This window comes from Taeniopygia guttata, chromosome 15, assembly GCF_048771995.1.
Source record: "Taeniopygia guttata chromosome 15, bTaeGut7.mat, whole genome shotgun sequence".
NCBI lineage: Eukaryota > Metazoa > Chordata > Aves > Passeriformes > Estrildidae > Taeniopygia > Taeniopygia guttata.
Window position 1 is genome coordinate 1,622,330 of NC_133040.1, and position 25,662 is coordinate 1,647,991.

The window sequence follows — 25,662 nt, forward strand, 5'->3', positions numbered from 1 at the left end:
GAAAAGGTCTACGAGCAGAAAACAATGATTCATACAATTCAATTTGCTGATCTGTGCTCGTGGGCTCCACGCCGCTGCCTCTGCCGTGCCGGCCGGGCTGACCCAGGCACGGAGAGAGGCCAGCATGGCATCAGCATTCCAGGCTGCACAGCCCGGAATGTCGGCATGCATTCCATTACCCTGCAATTAGAAATGAGCTTAAGAGCTACAGCAGAGCACAGCTCCCCCTCACAGCCCCTGATTTATCAACTGTCCCAACACATGGCCTGCCACACAATTGTAGACACCCAGGACAGCTTTTCCCTCCTATCCTCTCCTCTCAGTTTTGTTCCCAAATTGGGGGCTGGACTCAGGCTGTCACCAACCTGCAGAGCCAAGCTGAGATGACTGGAGAGCTGGGAGCAGGCTACTAAAAAATGTTCAGTTGGACCTTCCCTCAAAGCTGCTTTGAAGTCATTCCAGAGACCTGTCCTTCCCAAGCCCGTCTGCATTTCTGATTTTGGCTCACTGGTTATGGGACATGTGGCTCACCTGCTTCCTGGCCTTCTCCTCCCTGGCCTGTGCTTTCATCTGCTGCACCTCCAGCGAGTCTGCCTTCCTCCTCCTCATGAAGAGGTCGTGGTTCCCAATGCACAGCTGAAGAATCTGCAGCAGTCAGGGGTGAAGAGCAGAGAGGAACAGCTGTACGCGTGATGGCAATGAGGTGGTTTGTATTCTTGACACACAAAACCACTAGAATTGCTTTGATTTGGTGCTTGTTAGTGCTTCCACCCACTGAGCTCCATCCCTGCGAGCTCTCACAGCTGTAGGAGGGGCAGGGAGCCAGGTCCCACACCAAACACCAGCTCCTGGGTATAGCAGCTCTTTGCAGACACCAATTTTCTGTGCCTCCAGCACAGCACGGGTGTTGTTTGACACCCACTCTAAAAAGGCAAGAGGCCAAATAATGAAATAAAAATTTCTACAGCTCTGCCTGGTTCCCTCGTTCTCACTCCTCCCTTTCTTTAGGCTCAAGATGAACTTGCACCTTCTCCCCAGTGTATGTTTAAGGCACTGAGATTAAAAAATAAATTAAAAAAAAAAAAGGAAAACCACTTTCTGTTTGGACAAACAGAAGGCTTATCAAAAACTTGCTTGGGCATCTCCAGACTCCTTTGCTGAAGGGATTTGAGCCCCAGTGTGGTTCTCTCTCTGGTAAGGACCAGGGAGGTGGCAGTGCTAGAGGAGGGTTAGCACAAGGTGGGCACACAGAAGAGTGAAAAGATTTTTTTAGCAATAAAAGCAGGGTTCTAAATTTGGATTCTTTTCTAAAGGACTGATTTACATGCTCTTCTTCCATTTTATAAAATCACAAGAATCATGGAATGGTTGGAGTTGGAAGAGACCTTTAAGATGATCCAGTGCCATCCCCTGCCATAGGTAGGGACATCTTCTGTTGTCCCATGTTGCTCCAAGCCCTGTCCAACCTGGCCTGGAACACTTCCAGGGACAGCCACAACCCAAATCACAAATGACTTCTCTGAAGATTTCAGCACTATGAAGCTGATGATGCAGAGAATGAGGAAGCCCCATTTCCTATGGAATATGAAGCACAGCCAACAACCAGGACAGCAAAGGTACCTGTGTGACCTAACAATGGATCCAAATCCAGACCATCAGCTAAAGCTGGTCTCCAACATGGACAGCTCAATCAGCTCAATGCAGCCCATCCTTGTCCAAGGAGAGTGTCCTCAGAGGGGGAAAAGCCAGGACTGTGCCTCCCAAAGCAGGGAAAGCTACGACACAGGGCAGAATGGGAAAGATCCACATGGGAAGAAAGAGGAACTGAGCAAAGCTGTTGAATTTACTAACTGCTTCCACTATTTAGGTCAGCTGAAAGCCAAGAGCTGCAAAAAGCAGCACAGAAACAGGGGAGGGGGAGAGGTTCTGCGGAGCAGCTTACCTTGAGTCTCCCCCTTCCCTCCTTCAGTGAGCAGCAACTGCTACACCCCATCACAGCCACACAGCAGCAGCTCCCTCTCAAAGGAAAAGCCCCAAAAGCTCGTTGTCTCACACTCTCTGCAGAACCCACTGCTGCAGGCAGTAGAAAAAGACTGTCTGTGCACTTACCAGCTTATTCACACGCAGCTTTGATGAATTGAATTTAAAAACATCAATCTTTTTGTCCAATGGCTTAATCGTAAACTGAAAAGAAAAAAATAAAGAGGGAGAGAGTTATCAGAGGGTGGTGCATTTAATAAAAAAGGCAGCTATAAAATTCTTCCTGAAAGCTCTGGCTCAGAGCAGGTCAGCAGGGTCAGACACACGGCTCAGAGCCGTCCCCGTGGCTCTGAGCCAAGCAAGAGGACTTGCATCAAAAGCAGCCAAGGAGACAACCGTTCCTCCTGTCAGGAAAACATGGGGGCCACAGGAGCTGGTGTCCTCTGCAGAGAACCCTGCAGGGGTGGGGGTTCAGCTCAGCACCTCCCCAGGCAAGGTGCTGCTCTCCTGGGAGCTGCAGGGAGCACAGAATCCACTGCAGGAACTCAGGATGCTTCCAAAGGGAGGAAGAACCAGCTCAGCTGCCTGATGGGAATCACAGAATCATTAAGGTTGGAAAAGCCCTCCAAGATCCTAAAATTCAAGTGTCAACCCAACAGCATCATATTCACCCTCAAACCATGTCCCCAGGTGCCACATCCACATGTGTTCTGAACACTTTACTTGTCAGTCTGGGACAGGGTTTGACAGCCCTTTAATGAAGAAATTCTCCCTAATATCCAACTTACACCTTCCCTGGTACCACTCAAGGCTGCTTCATCTCATCCTGTCACTTGTTACCTGGGAGAAGAGCCTGACTCCCAGGTGGCTGCACTCTCCTGTCAGGGAGTTAAAAAGGCAGGAGAGCTGCATCAGGAACACAGCAAAGAGCTGCTGCCCTTCCCACCAACACCTCCACTCACAAGAGTTCCCCAGAAGTATTTTCCATGCATTTTCTTCTCCAGAACTCAGCCATGTCCTAAGACTTCCTCACAATCCAAACTTTTATTCCCTGGCTGTAAGTTGTATTTACAGTCCATGTGCCAACCAGCCAGCTCTACCCATGGCCTGGCTTCACCCTCTCCAAAGCTCTCCCACAGACGCTCTCTTGAGAGGCCAGTGGTGGCACAAATCCCTCAAGGGCTTTAGTAATGCAGCCCTTGGATGGAGAGAAGCCTCTACACTATCAGAAGGGTACTTGAAGAGATGGAGTGCTCTGCAAGATGGCATTTTTTAGGAGACATGCACATATTCCATCACTCCCCCACACGCTACAGAAATAACGGGCTGAGGAGCTGGAGCAGACAGAGTGTGTCCATTAGAGTGGGAGATCTGTCAATACACAGCCCTGCCTGCAAAGGGCCCTGCCCTGGCACTGCCTTGCTCCGACAGTTTAAGAGCCAGTCTTTCAAAACTTTCACACAAGCAGACGTGCATGAACGTCCCTGGATTCAGGGCCCCCAGCAGTCACTGGGAGCAGCAGCAGGAATATGCTGGGAGAGGAGTTTCAGGTCCATGTGAACAGTCAATCTGTGTTAGGAGGGATAACCTCCAGTGTGGTGCCAGCAGAGCTGCTGTTCCCAGCTGTTGGCCCTGTGAGCATCAGGTCAGGCCTGCTCGTGGGCACCTGACTACACAGATGATTGAGCTGATGGAAGGGATCCGTCCTTCCCCTGGAGAGAGCTCTGCTACAGTCCTGTGGCAAGGCCTGCTTATGGAGGGGTCAATCCCTGGATTCTGGGGAGCTCCCACTGCGCTGTAACAGGCAGGGAAGTCACTCAGTGCTGGGCTTTTTGTGGAGTCGTGAAGCTCTTTAAGGAGTAAAGCAAGTGGAGACAATTCCAGCACAGATTTACTGCTTATAAAACTTCACAAGACATGCAATAAACGCAGCTGATGAGAAACCTTTAGCTGCTCCCCTGATCAATATCATGTTTAGATTAGAAAACCATTTTTAATTAAGAAGTTAATTCTCTTCCTTACCATGAAGGCAGCTGGTTTCTTTGAGCTGCTCTCTCAGACTTAAAATGGAGCTGCTCAGTCCACCCTCCTCAGCCAATTTCACTTCTGTTCTCAATTAGGTTTGAGGGCCAACAATCTGAAAGACCCATCTTTAGACTCTGGATTTAATAAATAACTATCCAACAGCGCCCTTAAATTGCTCAACTTCCTAAAAAGATTCCAGCTGCTTATGCCAAGCCCAGCAGCCTGACACCCAGAATGATGTAATGAGATGGCAAGAGCTCTCCTCCCCAGGAATACATCTCCCTGTATTCCATAATACAGAATATATCCACAGTAATAAATACCGTAATATATGCAGTAAAGAAGAGATTTTAACTTCTGAACTCTGGTATTTGGGCTAAGAACATCAACAGCAATTTTGGGTTTTTGAAAAGATTATTACATAGAAGGTTTGAAACCAAAGAGGAGAACCAGCTCCCCAGTGACCCCTTGCACGCCCACTCCTGCAGAGTTTCAGGAAGGCTTGGATTAAGGTTTCAACTGGAGGAGTTGAGCTGCCCTTAGCTAAGCTGGTGAGAGCAAGCACAGCAGATAGAGAAGCCAAGAGAAATAATTTTAAATCCCAGTTGTGTTCTTACTGCTCTCAGGGAGGAGTTGGGACACATCCATACCTCTTTATCACTGTAGGAGATATTCCGGATCTCATTCCATGGGAAGGAGATTTTAGGGGTCAACCTGTTGTCTGGGTCATAAATGTGAAGACCCAAGGCATCAACTCCAAGGAGCAGCTCTGTGCCCTTTTTATTCTGCAGGAGGAAAGGAAAGAGCAGAAATCACTGGGAGGGTCAGATGTGAACCCACTGTTCCCCCCTCAGCCAGCCCCAAGCGGTGACCCAGCACTGGGTACCAGGAGCTTCCCCTCAGCACAGACTGGGTCCCCAACTGCCACCTCCCAGCTCTCTCGGCTCTCCAGGACATGGAGATTACCCTGGCAGGAAAACAGGACCCCCAGCCCACCCAACTCACCCTGATGGCAAAGTAGTTCACACCGTACATTTCCAGGTCCTGGGCTATCTTCAGATACTCCATTTCAGCTTCATCTCTGTCAGGCAGGAACAGTGTTTGGGAGGATCAGAGAGGGACATGGCTGCTCCTGCTGATCCTAAGCACTCACCAGGCTTTAAAGCTTGGACTGTCTCTATCACACGGGTCAATCCTGTCTTTGCTGGCAGGATCAATAAAGTCTAAGAGCAAATCTCACTCTGCAGCTGCCAGCATCTGAGTGGCTGCTGAGATGCAGCACTCCAGGCCTGGCTTTGTTCACCTCCCAATCCCTTCAGCATAAATAGGAAATCCCTGGCTGGGATGCCACTGTTTCAGATCCATGGCTTTAGGTTTATTCCCCAAAAGGAGCATTTTGCCACCTGAGGCAGCCATATAGTTTGAATCCCTATTTATTCTCCCAGATCCCTGATGCAGGTGAGTCCTTACTTTGCATCATTCCTGAATTCTCTTGAAGGCCCCAACAGTGACCGGGGGACAGCAAGGCACAAGCTGAGCCATCAACAAAAGCTTTGAGCTCTTCCCGAGGCTGCTGCAGAGATGTGCTGAGATTAACCTGCTGGCAGAGCTCATCCAGCGCCCGCCCAAGCTTCCCAAAGCCTGGTGACTCTGCAGGGGAGGAGACTGGCCCTGACCCAGCCCAGCAGCACAAGCTCACCTCGCTCTGCCCCGGTGCTCTGCATACCAGGCTGTTATCCTTTCCTCCCACATCTCTGGAGTCATCTGGTACAGATTTATTACCTGGGATAGGTGGGAGACAGAGACCAGGTTACAGTGCTGCTCCTGGCTCAGCAAGAAAGCCAGAAACGCCAAGACAGGTCCAGCAGCACGTCCAGCCTCAGGACAGCTTGGACACTGACTCCCCACCGCTGCTGAGCTCCTTACCCGCTTGGGAAGCAATTCCTCCTGTGCCAGGAAGCCTCTCTTGTGGACATTGGGATCGTAGTCACCGTACTGGGGAGAAGCACAGACATCAAGCCCACCCCACGTTAACAACAAGGGCAAGTCAAACTCTTCACTCCCTCACACCCAGCCCTGAGCGACAGCAAACATGGCCTGCTCACCCCTGCACCCCAGGAGCACAGAACCTGCTGTCCTCTAAGGTGAATAACCTGAGTTTCTTTGTCATTTCATTGCTAATAGAAACAAAGAGTTTCCTTCTACTCATGCAGCAGAGCTGGGAGCAGAACAAAACTTTCCACCATCAGAGAATAATTAAAGTTGGAAAAGGTCTCCAAGATCAAGTCCAGCCTGTGACTGCACATCCCTAAGGTCCCCAAGAGCCACATCTGATCAGTTTTTGAACACTTCCAGGGATGGTGACTCTACCACTTCCCACAGCTTCAGTTGATGACCTTCACCAGTTGATGTCCTCCATCAGTCCAGCTGGACTAGATGATGGTTGTCATATTGTATTGTATTGTATTGTATTGTATTGTATTGTATTGTATTGTATTGTATTCTATTCTATTCTATTCTATTCTATTCTATTCTATTCTATTCTATTCTCATTATCATGCCCTAATTAACATTTTCCCCAGTGCAGAGCAGGACTATAGCTGAGAGGTCCTTGCAGTTCCACAGGTAACGGAACAAGGAAATAAGACATGGAGAAAGACCTGTCCCCAAAAACTGATGGATAGCAGTGATCCAGGTTAGGCAGATGGCAGTTTCTCTGTCGCTGCTCATCACCCTAATGAATAAATATCAAAAAAATTAGAGGAGTTTGACAGATTCCTCTCAGGCAGGTGGTGGCTCTTCTGTCAGAGGGTCTGTTGCTCAACTGGGTCATGGAATCCAATTCAGATTTGTTAAGCGCATCCACTAATTACTGGTATTTGTTTAGATTTACATCTCTTTGAGCAGCATATAAAGTGACTGAGAAAGAAAACTGCTTATTAACAGATTGAAGAGCCGCGTGTCCCTGCGGTGCATGTGAAAATGAATTTACCTCCTGCACGGCCTCAGAGGGCAGGAAAACGCTGGAAAACGGCTCCTCCAACAACCCAGCAAATTCAGGGGGAGAAGAACAAAGCATGTGAGGCACGTACACAGAGTGCTGTGACTTCCACACTTCCTTCACCTGGCAACCAGGACTTCTGCAGTGATAGAGATGACAGCGCCCGACTGCACGAGACACAGCACTGTTTGCTCAAGCCACTCATTTTGCAAGAGGGGCAGCCCTTCCCTCCCTGTTTTTCTGAGCAACCTTCGCTCAGAAAGTGCAAAATGGTGACAATTTTTAAACCCAAGACCAAGAAGCATCTGCTGGTCATACAACAAGTCAGAAGGTTTTTCCTCTCAGCCTCCTTTTTGTGCCAGGACCTTCACACCGTGCACCAAAACCAGAGCTCAGCATCAAAAGTCTACACACATCCCACCTCTGCACTTGGGAGACAACACGTGGGGATTAAAGACACAAATATTGATTTGGAGCCAATGCAGATGCAAAGGGAGCATGTAACAACAACCAACACTGACTCAGACTTCAATTAATAGAACAAAACCAGCCCGGATTTCATCCAAGAGCGGCAGCAACTCTCTGCCTTCCAAGGTCTTGGAGCTCCTCAGGATGCAGCACTTTGCAGGTACATGACCCCTGAGCCACCCTTGAAATGAAGCAGAACTAAAAACATGGCACTGGTGAAGGAAGCAATTCCAACAGCTTTGGACAAGCAGCAAGTAAATCATTTTTAGGTGATGAAAATAATAGCAAATAGGATTAACACGATTATTTTCTGTTGTGATCTTCTGAGGAAGTCCAAGACTAAGTATGGATTATGTGACTTTTCATGTGCTTAAAAATACTGCCGTGTCCCAGAGGAATATTTGTACTGAGAGGGGAGTCTGGATGAGAACATTAATTATTCACAAGTCAAAAATCAACAAATGGCTTAAGTATTGCAGAATTTGTTGGCTCAAATGATTTTGCAAATGTATTTTCTAAAGGCCTTTTCAATTAAATCATTACTTTCAAATTGTCATGGAATTTCAGCTCTTGTTAATTGAACTGTATGATTAATATTCGTGATTGGACATGGAATTGCCTTTACCACATTCATACGCCTGGCTTAGATTGTTGGATAAACACAGGCAGGCTCAGCTACAAATTAACACCAAGTATTGCTTGTTTGGGGAAAAACAATAATAATTAAAGAGCTGTTTGCTGTGCTGCAAGAGCTGAAGTGCTGAGAGAGTTGCAGCACAGCAGCAACCTGCATTTAAGGGGCAAAAAATAGAAGAACCTCCTGGATGTTCCCATTTTTTCCCAGTTGATCCCACGTCTTTCCCTGATATTTAAAACCTGAGCCACCTCCAACCTCTGAAAGCCACGTGGGTGGTTTGAATAGGGCTGGAGGGGAAAGCACATAGTAATTCCCTAAATGAACACAATGAGAGAGAAATAAATAAGCTGTTATTTTTACGACCCCCCTGTTTCCTTTGCCGACTCAGGTTGGTGTGGATGGATCAGCAGTACCTGGCTGTCAATAAGTGGCTGCTGGATGCACACACGCTGCTGTGTCAGGCTATTATACCCCTAATCATGCAAATCAGCACCTTGTTAGTGAAATTACTGCACTCTCTGCCTGCTTTCTTGTCCAGGAAGGACATCATTATCCTCCTCAACTAGCAGGAGATGACCTGCAACATCCTTCTTCCCAGTTCCCTATCAAAGATGTGGTTTCAGCTTTCACATGTGCTGGGAGTAAAAGCAGAAGGGGAATCCCAGGCTGGAGGGGCAGCAAGGAAAGGGATATCTGAAGAAAACCCTTTAGTGAAATGCAGGAAATTCAGCCCTGCTCCTCCTTCTCCTGATCTCAGCATGGTCAGAACTGCTCTGACTCCACGTGAGCTCCTCCCAGCGCCCCAGGACATTCAAGGTGCCAAGGGGACAAAGGGGAGGGCACAACCGACCTGCACCAAGTCACAGCCTGTACCCAAGGAGCTGTCCTGGCCATGAGGTAACAGAGCTCAATATTTACCCAACGTTTATTCATTTTGGCAGCCAGAAAAGTCATTCCCTACGTATCCTCAGATCAGGTCAATGGAAAGAAAGCCAAGGACGTGTTTACTCATGCACTCTAATAAGAGTGATGAATGTTTTACACAAACGGAAACATTTCTAAAAGCAACTTTTCTTTGTCCAGATGATGAGTCTCTTGAACAAAACATGGTTTCAATAGCCTGATTATGAGAAGAAAAAACACCAATTTCTTGTAAATTCAAACCCCATCAAAGAACCTGGCACCCAGGGCTCTACTCAGAGTGTGGACTGAAAGCTTTTGAGAAAATTACATGGCCAAAGGAACAAACCAACCTGGATCAGGCCCTCTCTTCTGGCAACACTCCTCCTACACTGCCAGTAAAGATGGTCCCACAGAGCTGCTCCTCCTAAACTTCTGCACAGCCTTGCTCCTCAGGACAGCTGGATTTGCCAGAACCAGGGCACAGCCACCTGCCTGGGTCCTGTGATCCAAACCCTCCCAAAATCCCACCCAGAGTCAGAACCAACAGGAGATGCAGAGACAACGTGGCTGGGCTGTGCTCAGACTGCAGCTGCTCCTCTCCCTCCCAAAACAGGATCTTTGCACACACAAACTGGAGCTGAGCTCCAGGAGCTGTTAACTGAGCAACAGCACACGTTGTGCATACACAGGGAGAAATTATGTCCCTGATTGCAAGAATGTCCCTGCCACTGAACCCTGGGCTGCTCCCTCCACCACAGGAGTCTCTGCTCTGGGCAAGCTGTCTGAGGCTGCACACCCCAAACTGGAAAACCGTGTCCTCAGGAATAAATCCTCAGCAAAACACACCCACTCTGGGCCAGAGTGGAATGCAGCAGAGAAACAAGGGGAACTCAATGAACACTGACTTTTCCCTCTGTCTGGTGAGGCCAAACACCCAAGATCAAACCCAAGATAAAGGGAGAAGCCAGGAAAAGCCCTTTCACAGTGCAATAAAAGGGATGTGGCAGTTCTAGCACTGAAATAAAGTCATTGTCAAGATAAATATTCTGGGGGAGCAGTGGAGCTGGGAGTCCCACGGCTGGCTTGCCTCTGGTTACACTGGCAAAAGCAGGGAGGAGATCCAAAAAACCTCAGGCTCAGGGAATTCACCTGCTCCAGCAGTAAGCCACACTCAAGCAGGCTCTGCAGCTCATGAGCTGAGCATTTGCAAAAGAGTCCTGGAAAGAGAAAGCAAAAACCCATCCAATGTCTGGAGAAAGCCAGGAACCAGCCACATGGAGAAGGCAGCAGTGCTGGTGTAGCCCCCTCACTTCCCAAGCCTTCACAGCTTTCCCTGCTTTCCCTTTCTCTAGGAAGTGGCTCCAGCACAAAGCACCTGGATCAGCAATACCCCAGCAGGCCCTTGGAGCATCCCTTGCTGCCTACCTTGGCTTGCACAGCATAAGAGGCCAGCAGGACAGAGGCTTCAGGAGGACAGAAGATCTTCTCATCCAAAATCTGCTTCTTCACCTGCACACAGAGCAGCACAGGACAGATAACACACGTTTAGTGGAGCACAGCAGAGCATGACTGTCACAGCAGATGGCTGCAGTTTGTTTAACTTGAGCTGTCAACCACACAGAGTTAACAATTTTCCTAACACTAATCACAGTCCAGACCCAGGAAATCTCTGGCGGCTCGGAAGGGCTCAGGCTTTCACAGACCACCTTTCTCAGACAGGTTGGTGAGAAGAGCTAAATTTATATGTGGAAAATGACAGCACATTTATCCTGTTGCTAAAGGCAAGGGGCGGAGGGGAAACCTTGCATGTAAACACAGAGCTAAAACCTCTTCAGGCACGAGCTACGGATTGATAGGACATTCAGCCACGCTGCTAAATAAAAGAGCAGCTTGCAGCAGAGTCTCTGAGCACTGCAAGCTTTGCTCTGGGACATTCAGGCCCCATTGTGAGTCAGTGCTCACCTGTGCTGGAGGCCAATTCCTTGGATCTCAGCACGGAGAGCTGCAGGTCACCTCTGTGGCAGAGCTTTCAGCAGCAGGCAGAGCCCCGCGTGTGCTCCCGGGAGAGCCGACGTGCAGCTCCCCCAGGCCACAGCTTTACTTCCCTGCCTTCTGTGCATTCAAAAATTAAACCTGTCATGTTCGATATTTTTTGGGTTGGCACACTTAATTTTCCTGATTAAAGATAGGGGGGGAAAAAATTTAAAAAGCCTACGATTTCCTGGGAGGCTTAAATGGATTGTTGGAGATGCAGGAACATCAATTTGAATTTACAACGTGCTTTGAGTCCTCAAAGTTGGGTACAACATAATCACAGCAGATATTCTGCTGCATCAAGATAAAAAACAGGAGAGTTTACAAGCTTAGATGTGCTCCTGTTTCCCAGATGCATTCAGGAGCCCAGGTTCCTCTCAGTACAGAAATCCCAGCAGCAAAGTCATGGTCTGAATTTAGAAAACGCAGCTTGAATGGCTTTTCCTCTCTGATTTTCCTTCTCAAAGATTCCAACAGCATTTTTCCTCACCATGGATAAAGCTCCTGGCAAATGAGGCATTCAGAAATAACCCTACAGAGACACCAGTGCACGAGACAGAGCTTGGAAATTAACAGGAATACTTTGCATTTAGAACGCTTTTGGCTCTGGAGAAAAAAGATGGACTTTGGAAGAATGAAAAGTATCAAGAGGCTGGTGAGCTCACTAGGAAAGGGCAGGACACCCTGCAGGCTACAGAGGTATTCCCAAATCCAGGTTGTCCTGACTTTGGTGTAAAAAACTTAAGAATGAGTGACTTAAAAAATTTTTGTAATTTATCTTCAAATTAACAGCCAGAGAGCAGCTGAAACATCCCAGTGAATACCCAGGAGTCTGACTAGGAGGGCTCTGTTCCCTGTAACTGTGCTTGACAGAACTCTTCTGAGGAAAAATGTGTCAGAAAATGGATTTTGTGGCAGAAAATTGATCATGTCTCTGAAAGAGAGCTCCTGTGAAAGCAGCTCCTTGTTACCAGCCATGCAGCATTGCCACATCATCAGCTGAACTGATTTCTCAGGACACAAAGTTTTGTAGAATAATTTAAATAAAAAAACCCAACCAAGACGTGTTCACAGTTTCCAAATGCTTAACTGCAGGGCAGGAGTTCCTGGGGCAGGTGAGGTTTCCCCTTCTCCTCTGTTTTTCCACCAGAGAGCTGAGCTGCTGGGATGTTCTTCTGCTCTGAAGAACAACATCTTGATGTACCTGAAGGCTGTTTAGTGAGGAGGGGAACTTTGCTGTGCAGCCTGGGAAGAGGCTGGCTGCACTCTGTTCTCCAGGATCAAACTCCTCTGCTCCACACAACGATGCCCTCACATCCAAAGGCAGCTGCCACCCCTCAGCACAGCTCATCCCACACCCTGCAGAGGGACACGAGCCCTTGGCTGACAGAGCCACGTCCCTGAGACACCACCCATGGATATAATGGATCACCTCATCATTCTTGTCTGCCATTTCAGAGGTCTGCCAGTCTGGGCAAGCTGCTTCCTCCACAAAAACCATCCTTCACCTATTTTAGGAAGTTTTTGTTGCTAAAGACAAGTCCCTATAGAAAGCTGTGAACATAAGGATGTGGAGCACACTCTGCTGACCAACTCTCTGACCCTGGGACCTTCTGCTCATCCTGGCTCCCTCTCCCTCAGGTTGGATAGCAGTGTATTGACTCCCACCTGCAGGAAGAACAGGTGCTGGGTGATTTCCTGGACCAATTCCTCCTCTGCATTCTCAGGATAAAATTTGGCCAGGAAGTGAAAAGTTTTGGGCTCCTCTGTGGGAACATCATGATCCAGGACCTGTGGGATACAAAAGCCACTTGGTTTCTTCAAGGCAAGACCCAGCTCCCTTCTGTTCAGATGAGAACATATTCTGTCAGACACTTTTAGACATCTAGAACAGACCTAAATAGTTCAAACCCTGTAGTTAAAAAAAGAAAACAAACATTTCTGACACTCCTAATGATGCAAGGGAACAAAAAAAGGCAGAAACAAACAGCATGAGAAATGAGACAGTGAAGGTTGATCCTGATCTGCCACGTGCTCGTTGCCTCTCCTGATACTTGTGGAGAGATGCTGGATCCTGCTGCGCCACCACCCGACTCTCTCCTTGTTTTCCTGCACCGAGTTTATTTGAGTGGTGTTTCTTACCACCTTGCTCTGGTACTGCCCAGTTAAATGAGTTAAATGTTGGATTAAAACCTCAGCCTGAGAGGTGAGACACCAAGGCCTCCCTCAGCGTCCATGACCTCCCTTGGTGTCCTGTGGATGTGAACAAGCCACAACTGAAACCTCCAAAACTCTCCCCTCAGATATTTGGGAAGCATTTAGTCACTTAGCCCATCTCCTTTTCACTCTGGCTTTCCTCCTCCCAAGCTCTTGGTTTTTCTCAACAACAAAACAAGAGGCAACTCCAATTTTCTGCTGATGGTTTAGTGTTCAGGGGCACAAATGCTTTGCAGTCACCCTGAAGTGCAGCACCCCAGCACGGCTGTGTCCCAAAATGTCTCCAGGACATCCAGTGTGCACAGATGCTGGGATGGGGCATCTCTGCCAGCTTTTCCCAGTCTGACACCCCCAGATACCACAGAGGTGGGATTTAAGTGCATCTGTCCTAGTTCACCCACCACACAATCCTGGGCATTCAAAGACAAAAGGACATTTTCCTTTGTCATCCCACACAACCTCTCAAGGGAAATATCCCTGTCCCTGGCAAGTGCTTGGAACAAAATGAGCTTCAGGGTCCCTTCCAACCCAAACCATTCTGGGATTTTGTGAACTTTGGTTCTAACCTTCTTGTCCATTTTGAGCCAAGCCACCGTGTCCTTGATCGTGTACTGCAGCCCAAAGAACCAGGTTTCCCGCAGACCCAGTGTCCTGCACACCAGATCAAACAGGTCCTTCCCTTTCCACTTCACCTGCCAGAGAGCAAACAGGAAGCAGAGTTATAAAGATGGATTTCAGAACTTCTCTCTGTTCAACCAAATGCACTGTTTTCACCTCTCAAGGTCAACTTGAAACCCCCTGCAAATGCATCTGGTACAGACATGAAAACACCCTAACGAGGCACACATTATCTCCTTCCATCTGATCTCATCTGCAGAACACCAGCTCCTCCCTCAGTAGGAAACTGAAATGTGATTTTCCCCTTTTCCAAAAAATGACACCGTACAGCCCCCATTTCTTGCCCTGGGAAACTAAGGGTTCATTTAGGCTCTTGTTGAGCTCAGGTTTAGGCTCCTGAAATGTTTAGGTTCCTGCCTGTTGCCAGCAGGGAATAAAAATCCCTTTGAACTGCCCCATGGTGGCTTTAATGTGTCTCCCTACAGGCCCAGGAAGCCCTGCACAAGCACCACCATGAGCACCGGGGGTTCAGACAGAGAAGCCACAAGATCAGCAGTGACACAATCCCTGCACGGAGTGAGTGCATCCAGAGCCACCGACCCTGCAAGGATAAAATGGAAAAAAGAGCTCCAAAATCCCCATAATTACCACTGAAGTCAGCGGTTCTCTGGGAGCACATTTTTATAGAGTTAAACTGCATTTTCTGCTGAAAATGTTGGTGACAGAAGCAGCCAAGGAGCAGAGAAAATTGGTTGCTCAAGGACCATGCCCTTGTAGCAACCCTGCAGCTGCATCCACGATGCTACTGAAGTTTGCTGGTAAAACCGGGAGGTGTTGGGAGGTAGAGAGGTGAAGAGGGACATAAACCACATGAATCTAATATGCCAAAGCCACTTTGGTCTTCCATCTGCATGCTGAAAACAATTGCTGGACCGAGACATACGGTCATTACTCCAAAGCCCTTGGGCAAACAGATCCGGCGCACTCTCTTGTCACTACAACTCAATCCTGGTGCCACCTGGACACATCAATATTAACACCGGGCTGCTCCCGCTGTCACCCACTGCCGCCTTGTGGGCACAGCCAGGCCCAGCTCAGCCGAGCTCTGCCGTTCAGTGATGTCTCCCTCACTGCTCTCCCCCTTCCCGGAGAGCACAGACACTGCCAGTCCCGGAATAGGACAAAGCCGCCGCCACCCTCCCAAAAACACCACCCCCGGACTGCTCGCCGTGATTCGGATCGACGCTGTCAACACCTCGGGGTCAAAACGCCAGGAGCAGCAAGTTTGGCAGTGCTGTAATTATAACCCCCCTAATTTCACACATTTCACTATCCTCCAGCCCCCGGGATGGGCTCCAGCTCGACACAGGATGGCTCAGACTGCAGAAGATCTTTCCCTGACTATGATTTTAAGTGGGAGGTTAATTCGAGGGCTCAGACAAAACAGAGTGAGGCCCATTAAAAGAGCTATTTGGTACATAAAAGCAGGCTGCCAGCAAAAGGCTATTTATTCACGAAACTGCTTTGTATAAAGCATTATGGGCTGTTTTTCCTTCTCTAAGACCGTATTTCAGTCTCAGCACAGCAGTGCCTGCACCAAACCTTCCCAGGACAGGCTCCTGCCTTGCTGCTGACAGCAGCACCAGGACACGGCTCCATATCCGATGGGATCAGTGCGTTAAACCTGGAATTTCCACTGGCTACGACTCCTCACTGAACCACCACATACACCCAAACTGTGCCCAAGAGCCGACAGGACCCAAAGGTTTCTTCTCAAAACACAAACCACCAGCCTGTTTTGAAGAGCAGCACTGCGGACTAAAGCAGGAGCTTTGTGCAGTTTTAACTTGGTGGTGGGAATTTGGAATAGTTTGGGTGGGAAGGGACCTTAAAGACCACCCAGTGCCACCTCCTGCCATGGGCAGGGGCACCTTCCACTATCCCAGGCTGCTCCAAGCCCTGTCCAGCCTTGTCTCGGACACTTCCAGGGATCCAGGGGCAGCCACACCTTCTCTGGGCAACCCGTGCCAGGGTCTCACAGCTGGATTTCTTCCTGACACCTAACCTAAATCTCTCCCTTTTAGTTTAAAACCATTACCCATTCCTCTATCACTATGTGCCTGCGTTAAAAACTCTCTCTCCTTTTTTTACAAGCCGCTCTTTAAGGGACTGTATTTTAAGCGAGGCTTCTGCTGCTGCTGCATTTTACACCAGCACTTTGTCACCACACGTTTCTGTGGTGGCAGGAATAGACATTCAACATTCTTGCACAATGCTGAAGACTCCAGCCATAACAAAGCACATATCCCCCCCAGCTGTGCTGAATTACCTTCATTAAATATATCAGTGCTCAGCAGCCACCTTTATTCCAACAGACATGATTTCCCTCCACACCTCGGTACTTAAAATAACGATCTGCATTCAAGTGGCATCTTTTGACAGCTGAACTCCAACTGCTTTACAGAGATCCAGGACCTCAGCCCCTCCTCACCCATAATTTACAGGCTTTGTATCATTAACTGCCACATTCTGTGGTTGTAAACTACTAGATAAAAAGCCCCTCCAAGGTATGAGGGGACAGACAGAGCTGCTGTCCAGAGAGCCTGGGGGACAGCCAGGAGAGGCTGGCCATTCCCATCCATACTGTGTCCGTCACGCCATTCCCTGCTAGGCACTCAAGTGACACCTGAAGCATGAAGATGGTTTTACAGCCATTCTGAGCTCCTGAAAACAAAACTAAGGAGCTCAGAGCAGAAAAAAAAACTTCTCAGCCGTATGCTGGGGTATTGTAAATGCAGGCGAACCCAATGGGAAGAAATGACGATGTCTGATTCAATTCAGAAGGCTGAATTATTTATTATAATTATGCTAAAATACATTAATATGCTATATAAAAGGAGGATACTAAAACTACATACTACTTTCTCTGACTCTAACTCCAATACAAGTCCTGACCCTCTCTCTCCAGTCCAGCCACAGGTGGGTTGGATTGGCCATCAGGCTCAAACAATCCTCACCAGAATCCAATCAAGCAATCACTCCAGGTAAACAATTCTCCAAACACATTCCACATGGGAAAACAAGAAGCAGAAATAGAAATTGTTTTCTCTTTCATTTCTCTCTGTGCACCTCTATGAAAAATCCTGAGAGGGAGAGAAATGTGCTTGCCACACTGGGGTGGCTGGCATGATGCTGTAACAAAGCTCCATCTCCCAGCAAAAAGCTACATCACGATAACCTCAATGTGACCCTCAGGACAGAGCAGGATGTGTCACTCCAGCATCCTCCCTGTGCGGCAGGCAGCACCTCTGACATTTGCAGCTCCTTCCCCATTAGCAGGATCACAGCACGGGTGGTGCAGGGATGCAGGAGTGGCGAAGGGACACGGCAATGAGGCGCGTTATAAACAGGCTGTTACTCCACCGAGCTGTTTGTGTTCTTTACTAAGTACAGAGCGGTTACAATCTATCAGCAAAGCATTCGAAATGAACAGCACTAAACACTGAAAACTCTCCAGCCAGTGGCTAGAACTGAGTATTTCCAGCCCAGATTATTGGCATCATCTTTTTCTCTGGCGGAGACGGCGCATTTGGCATCTATTAACAGGGTTTGCATTATTTATTAACCTGCACTGGGAGTCATTTCCAACTCGCAGGCAACTGCGATTTATTTCGGAGCATAACCTCTCTGTCAAGTTTCACAACTGCTCCTCAGCTCCCCACTTGATAAAGCAGCTCCAAAAACGAGCAGAAGGGTTGTCTGGTCCTCTCATCAGGGGTGACAAGGAGGGAGGGCAAGCCAGGGAATGGAGCTGTGTCGGGAAATTTAGGTGGAGATCAGGAAAAGGTTCTTCTCCAGAGGGTGCTGGCACTGCCCAGGGAATGGGCATGGCCCCGAGGCTGCCAGAGCTCCAGGAGGGTTTGGAAAACCCTCCCAGGGATGCCCAGGGTGGGATTGTTGGGGGGTCTGGGCAGGGACAGGAGTGGGAGTGGATGATCCTGTGGGTCCCTTCCTGCTCAGGATATTCCACAATTATAAAAAACGGGCAGCAAGGGCCAAGGGGGTGCACTTGTCCTGCACGGACAGGGTTGAGTGAGGAGTCTACACAGAAAACATCACCAGGCTGATGCTTTTCTTCCAACAATGTCAAATGTGGTAAAGGGGAGGCAAGAGGGCTGGGTTTAATTTAATATTCAGGTTCATCACACAAGAGGCTCTCCTGGGACAACAGGGAGGTGCCCAAACTCCAGGGGACAGAACACGGCTCTGCTCAGGGGGTACAGATGAAGATCTCACCTTCTCCTCATCACAAACACAAACCCCTGGAGCTTCAGCTCTTCCTGTGATCAGGATGGGCAATAAGGGCACAAAAAAGTGAGCAGAGGACACCAAGGCTCAGCTGCTTCCCAGGGAAACCCAGAGCAGTGGTCCCTGTACACCCCACCCACGGGACAAGGTTAAGGCCCGACCTTGCAGAAATTACTCACATTTACGGATTATTTTACTGCACCAACTTACCCGTAAATAACACAGAAAATGGCTTTTTGCTTTGCAGATAATTTTATTAGGTGTTAGCTCTATGCTGGGGATGCAAAGAGAGGCAAGAGCTCCTGCTGTGACACAACAGCCAAAGGACTGCTGGGAAAAGGGGACCAAGCCCAGGAAAAAGTGCTCAGAGTGAAGTTATTCCTGTTTAGAATCAGATTTTAACGAGAGAACATGACACCACTGAAACAGGGATGGAGAGGGCAGAAGGGAGAGAGCTGGGCCTGAGCAGAGCATCCTCCACTAACCACCTGGGAATGAGGAAATGGATGTAGGCTGTAGCTATTCCAAACCCCCATCCCACAGGAGATGCCCAAGCCACCCAGCCGCAACAGTTTACAACTGAAATGGAGATGATTTTGAGACTGCAGACCACACTTATTTCTCCTTCTGGACCTGCATTATAACCACGGTGCCACAGACAACCATTTATTTAGATTTAAAGCCCATTTGGAGCAAACAGGGAATCAAAAATGTAATATTCGTCAATTTTGTTTTAAATAAAGTGATGTCAAATATTTTCAATTGCCACTTACTGAGTCACAGGGCTGGGCTGTAAAAGTTATTTTTATTTACTAATGCTACACGACAACTCGATAATGAGCTTTTAATTAAAACCTATTTCTGTTAACCACCGAGGAGGCCAAAAACGCGCCCAGGCGTGAGGATGCAGCTGGCGCAGCCAAGCACGTTCCGAGGTGTCTGCCCGAGACAGAGACGGAGCGGGAACGCCGGGAACAGGCGGCTGTGACCAGACGGAGCCAGGGGACAACAGCTGGTGACAATGCGCCCTGTGGCCTGCTCAGGTGAGACCCCACCTGCAGAGCTGCCTCCAGATCCAGGGGTCCAGCACTGGAGCTGCTGCAGAGAGCCCAGAGGAGGCCACGGAGATGCTGCAAGGGCTGGAGCCCCTCTGCTCTGGAGCCAGGCTGGGAGAGCTGGGGGTGCTCACCTGGAGAGGAGAAGCTCCAGGGACACCTCAGAGCCCCTTGCAGGGCCTGAAGGGGCTCCAGGAGAGCTGGAGAGGGACTGGGGACAAGGGATGGAGGGACAGGACACAGGGAATGGCTCCCACTGCCAGAGGGCAGGGATGGATGGGATATTGGGCAGGAATTGTTCCCTGTAAGCATAGATTGAAGCTGTGACTGCCTCTGGATCCCTGGCAGTGTCCAAGGCCGGGCTGGATGGGGCTTGGAGCATCCTGGGATAATGGAAGGTGCCCCTGCCCATGGCAGAAGATGGAACAGGATGAGCTTTAAGGTCCCTTCCAACCCAAACCATTCCATGATTTCATGTCCTGTAAGTTGGGCTGACACAGATGAAGAGTTATGGGGTCAAGAAGCAGTCAGTGCACAGCAAGAAGCTCCAAGAGGACAAAATGAGGGTTTGGATCCTGCAGGGAGCTCTGCTGAGGATGCCCAGAGCTGTCTCTGTGCTGCACTCACACATCTGCAGCAGAACACTGCTCCCTGCCCAGGAAGGGACAGCCCCAGGACCCCTCCATGCAGGCGCTGATTGCTGATGGCCCCGGGGGCGTTTCAGTGCTCTGATGAGCTCTGAACACACACAGCTCAGCCGGGCTGGGAGCGGCAGCCAGTGGCTCACCTCGGGGTGAAGCCAGGTTAAATGCCTCTCCTCCCATCTCCAGGGCTCTGTCATTCCCTCCCAGTGTTGTCTCCCAGCTTCAAGAAGATTATTCCCAGGGCTGCTTCCCTGTTCAAGTACCTTTAATTTCAAAAACCACCTACTTGAAAGACACTTCCTCTACAAAGAAAAAAAAAAAAGAGGTATTAAAGTGCATCAAAACTGGAGTCTACACACCAAAAGAGAAAGATTTACTGTCCCAAATGCCCTCCCCTCCTTCCCCTCTGCATCAACACATCTCTGGTTTAATTAACAGTCGGGGAATTGACAGCAATCTTGAACAGTCTTTGGAGAGAAGTAACAGGGGTTTCCAACTGGCTTGGAAGAGGCTGTGATGGGAGCAGGGGATCCAGAGAACTTTGCAGGCGCAGGGTGAGGCACCAAAGCCAAAGAGGATCCACGTCCACAAGTCAAGAGCACAACTTAAGGGAATGAACTGCACCAAGCAAGACACCTCCAAAACATCAACTCCCAAATGCCACTGGTGTGAAGCAGAAATTCTGAGGTTTTGGAGCATAAACCCCTCCAAGACATGAGTGAGGAAACAGCCCTTACCTGCTGTGTCTCAAAGAGAGCAGCACGTGCTCCTGAGTGCCGGCACAAGATCAGGACACACAGGCACATGGAAGTACAAAACACTGACTTGACAGCTGGTATCCCAACAATTTATTTGGGATCGTGTTGTAGCTCAGAGGGATTATTTCTCTCAGCTTTTTTAAACAGCTGTTCCTGCACACAGAATGGGCTTTTCCTGTTAAGTTTGTGTCCACTCACAGAAGCTTTGCAGCATCAAGAGGTCACTGTGCCTACCAGCACCCTGCTGCCTGAAACTGGGAATGTATGGCTCTTTATAAACCCCCTTGCAAGTATCCTGCAATGCAGAAGGAAGCCAAGGGCATTCCGCTCCCTGATTTCCTCCTCCTGCCTTTTTATTTTGGTGCAGTGACTGGACACAGCTCAAAACTCAGCTCGGATTTACTGCACCAGCTCTTCCTCAAAAACTCATTTCCACCCAGATTTCCACCACGAAATCCTCGGTTGTTCCTGTTCCAGAAGATGAGCTTTGCAGCTCAGCTACACAAGTCCCTGTGTCTGGTGACAAAGGGACAGCACTCAGCCACATATGGCCAAAATCAGGACTCTTCTACTTACAAGGGCTTTACATCCAACCTCATCCAGCTGGCCCTGCACCGAGTGGGGCACTGGGCTAAAATAAAGATCCCTTCCAACCAGGATTATCCTCTGGACAGAGAGCAACAGCTTAAGCACTGAAGCAATAACTGGATGCATGTTTAGACCAGCAAATAGATCAGGACAAACCTGCCTCTTCCCGCTGCTTGAACACTTAAGCTGTTCCTCCAGGCTGGCTGTAAAGCTTCTCCAATTCATTTCTAAGACAGCAAAAGATAAAGGTTGGGAAGCAGCTGGGCAGCGAGCTGCACCTTGATGGAGTGACCATCCCTGCAGGATTCAAGCCCAAGAGCACAACACAGCAGAAAGGGACAAACAGACCCTTTGGAAAACGGGCTGTGGCTCTGTAATGGAGAGACACTAACGGGGCAGAGCAACACAAGAGGAAGAAATTGGCAAAGACACCCAGGAGACCACAAGAAAGATGGAGGGGTTCTCCCATCAGCCAGGGAACTTGGTTCTGAGAGGGAAAAAACTGCACGTGGCAAGGAGGGGAGACCAACCTGACATCAGCCACACCACACCTCTGCCATCCCACCAGAGACGTGGGATAGCTTTGGACTCAAAAATTCCACGGGGTTTTCATTATTGAATAATTCATGGAATGGTTTGGGTTGGAAGGGACTGAAAGCCCATCTTGTTCCACCTCCCTGCCTTGGACAGGGATGTTTTCCACTGTCCCAGGCTGCTCCAAGCCCTGTCCCAGCCTGGCCTTGGGCACTGCCAGGGATCCAGGGGCAGTCACTGCTGCTCTGGGCACCCAGGGCCTGCCCACCCTCCCAGGGAGGAGGCTTCCACATGGCTGTCCAAGGTTCTCAGGAAGGTGAGGCAGCTGGGGTTGCTTTAGCACAAGGATTCAAGAGCTGTGCAAACGTCTACCCTTCCTCCAGATGTTATCAATTAATTAGGTACAGCTCAAACCTCCAAGATGGAAGTAGCAAAAGGAAGACGCTTCAAGATTTCCCCAAACAAATCTGAAGTCTTTAAAGTGAAACCCCAACCGTGATTATTAATCTCCATCACTGTGTTAGAAAGATTAAGATTTCATTTCTAGGAATTATTTCAGATTTAGGCTCAATTTAGAGACATCAACTGCAGAATAAACATGCAAAGCAGGTTTAATCCCTTAAAATGCACAGCTGGGGATTTCTAGGGAGCAGACTGAAAAATTAACACTGAGAAAGAAAGTGAGTCTCCAGCAGCTCCAGCTGGATCATGGAATCATGGAATATCCTGAGCTGGGAGGAATCCCAAAGGATCATGGAAGACTGACTCCAGACATCCAACAGATCAGCAGCTCTCTGTCCCTGTCAGTACAAGGTGCCACTCACAGTCTACAAAAACACATCTAAAGAGCCCCCGAACCGCAGGATTCCCACTGCAGCTCCTTCCACTCACACTCTCAAGTGTTTATGAGGCAGATTTCCCTCTCCTTCCTGGCCAAAGGCACCTCAAAGCACACAGACAGCTGGGTAAACAGTGCTGCTCACTCTTCTCCTGGCAAACCCTGGGATAGGAGACAGACTCCTTCAGGGAGGAGCAGTCTGTCCCAAAAATCAACTCTGCTACCCCACTGACTCCCAGGAGGGCACAAACTCTGCACCGCTCAGCTGGAGCTTGGATAAAAGCCACACCTCAGAAAGCCACAGAGCTGCTCCAAGGGCTGGAGCCAGGCTGGGAGAGCTGGGGGTGCTCACCTGGAGAGGAGAAGCTCCAGGGAGAGCTCAGAGCCCCTTGCAGGGCCTGAAGGGGCTCCAGGAGAGCTGGAGAGGGACTGGGGACAAGGGATGGAGGGACAGGACACAGGGAATGGCTCCCACTGCCAGAGGGCAGGGATGGATGGGATATTGGGAATTAGGAATTGTTCCCTGTGAGGGTGGGCAGCCCTGGCACAGGTGCCCAGAGCAGCTGTGGCTGCCCCTGGATCCCTGGCAGTGTCCAAGGCCAGGCTGGACAGGGCTTGGAGTAGCCTGGGACAGTGGAATGTGTCCCTACCCAGGGCAGGGGGTGGAACAGGATGAGCTTTAACATCCCTTCCCACCCAAACCATTCCACAATTCCATAAAAAAACTCACTCCTCACCTGCAAGGTGTTAAACAGCTCCATCACCCACCTGCATCCATCCATCCATCCATCCATCCATCCCCCCTCCTGCTCCAATATTCCCTGCTGAAGGATGAGCTCTGAATTCCCTCTGCATCCCCCCTGCACCAGCTCCACCACAAGGAGCCCTCAGCAGGGCCTGAGCTCCTTCCAGCTGCAGGAGTCCCTCTGCAGCAACAAGTTCTTTTGGCAGGCACCTCCCAGAAAAGTCAGCTGGAGATGCAGCAGTTCCACAGCCAAATCCCACGGGAGTGCTGCACAAACCTCCCCTGATCCCAGCGGGAAGTGACACCCGGCCACAGCGCTGAAATTCACAATTATTTACTTTCCACCATCAGTTTTTGCTGCAGCCTCGGGAAACCAGCACAAACACAGCCAGGACAGTCACACTCTGCTGGAAGTGGGAAGCTCACACGGCTGCCCAGAGCAAATCCTTAATCCTTAGGAAAAGCAGGAAGTTCTTCAGGGCTGAGAGCAGATTTCCAGAGCAAGGAAATCGGGGATGACAAACTCCCCTTGGCTGATGGGCACTGGGATTCCCTCAGGGTTTGGGGCAGGATAATGAAATATAAACTATTAAATGCAGAGGTTGGAGCGGGGTTTCAATGTTTGTGCTTGGTTTCAATCCAACCCCTCTGGATCAACTGAAAAAGCAGAGCAGATCCCAAGGTTTGGCAGCAACGCCCTGAGAGAACGCCTTACAAGTTCCAAGGGCCCCAAAAAGGGAAATTATCACAGAAAAGCCAGACCCAACCCCCTGGAGCATCCCTCAGCCTCATGGTGAGCTAAGAGCTCAGGAAAATGCCAAAATTCGGTCCTTGGGTGTTGGATTCCTGTGGATTTAAGCCTTGACACTGAGATTCCTCAAGCTCTGTGACAGCCACAGGGTAGTGGTGACTTGGGCTGGGATGGCAGGACAGCACTGGATTAGAGCCCAAGGGAAGCTGGATTGTAATGAGAATAAAGCTGAATTATAACCAGGATAAAACTGAATTATACCCAGAATGAAGCTGAATTATAGCCAAAGTATAGGATTAATTATAACCAGAATAATGCCAAATTGCACCCAGGATGAGATCGAATTGTAATCGGAATGAAGGCAAATAATAACCTAAATAAAGCTAAACTGCACCTGGAGTGAAGATGAATAATTGCCAAAATAAAGATGAATTATAACCAAAGTATAGGATGGATAATAACCAGAATAATGCCAAATTACACCCAGGCTAAAGCCAAATTATACACAGGAAAAAAAAAAAAATTATGAGCAAAACAATGCTGAATTACACACATAATAAGGATTAATGACAACAACAACTAAGCCAAACGAGGATCAGAATACAACTGAATTTTACACGCAATAACACTGAATCACAACCAAAACAAAGCCAATTTATGACCAAAGTAAAGCCAAATGACACCGATTCATAACCAAAGCAAAGGTGAATTACAACAAAAGAAAAGCCGAATTATAGCCAGATTTCTGTGCAATTATAACCACAATCACAGCAGGATAACGCCGATTTATAACCAGAACAAGGCAGTGCCGCTGCCGGCCCCGGGCGGGGGGGGCGGGAGGGACCTGAGGGGCCCCTCAGGGCTGGGGGGGGTGAGGGGCCCGTCCCCTCAGCGGGACCCCCGCGCCCGCGCGAGCGTCACCTCGCAGCTGAACTCCATCTCGGCGTCCATGGTGGCGATGCGCACGGTGAAGGTCTTGGGCTGCTTGCGCTTGAGGGAGCTGAAGCTCATGCGGGACGCGATGGCCCCGGCCATGGCGGCGCGGCACGGTCAGCGCGGCGGCGGCGCCATGGCGGCCTGGCCCCGCCCCCTCCGCCCTGCCATTGGCCGCGCCGCGCGGCGTGCCCGCCCCGCCGCCCGTCTCAGCCAATAGAAATGGGTGTGATGAATAGGCGGGAGGAGAAGCGGCTGTGATTGGGTAAAGAGAACGTCGCTCAAGAGAAGGGGCGGGGTGAGGCGGAGCCATTAAGGTGGTGTGCGGAAGCGATGGGGCGGGGTGGTGTCGCCCCCTGGTGGCGGGCGGAGCGCTCTGCTGGCGGGGACGAGCACCAGGACCCGGCGCGGGGGACACGGGGACACCGGGACACCGGGACACCGGGACACGGGGACACCGGGACACCGGGACACGGGGACACGGGGACACCGGGACACCGGGACACGGGGACACGGGGACACCGGGACACCGGGACACCGGGACACGGGGACACCGGGACACCGGGACACCGGGACACCGGGACACCGGGATACCGGGACACAGGGGCACGGGAACACCGGGACA

General features: G+C 49.7%; 1 protein-coding gene across 5 annotated transcripts in view; it reads right to left on the bottom strand.

The window, feature by feature from the left end:
• NF2 (NF2, moesin-ezrin-radixin like (MERLIN) tumor suppressor) overlaps positions 1–25,212 on the bottom strand; it is a 46,915-nt gene extending 21,703 nt beyond the window's left edge. For all 5 annotated transcript variants that reach the window (XM_030285526.4, XM_030285522.4, XM_030285523.4 and 2 more), the window contains exons 1-10: positions 25,026–25,212; positions 13,832–13,957; positions 12,717–12,839; positions 10,440–10,523; positions 5,932–6,000; positions 5,705–5,787; positions 5,011–5,086; positions 4,656–4,790; positions 2,110–2,184; positions 532–645 (exon numbers count right to left, since the gene is read on the bottom strand). In XM_030285526.4, coding sequence (XP_030141386.3) covers positions 532–645; positions 2,110–2,184; positions 4,656–4,790; positions 5,011–5,086; positions 5,705–5,787; positions 5,932–6,000; positions 10,440–10,523; positions 12,717–12,839; positions 13,832–13,957; positions 25,026–25,139 — 999 coding nt within the window. In that variant the 5' untranslated portion in view covers positions 25,140–25,212. The remainder of the gene's footprint in view (positions 1–531; positions 646–2,109; positions 2,185–4,655; positions 4,791–5,010; positions 5,087–5,704; positions 5,788–5,931; positions 6,001–10,439; positions 10,524–12,716; positions 12,840–13,831; positions 13,958–25,025) is intronic.
• Between the last annotated feature and the right edge of the window lie 450 nt (positions 25,213–25,662).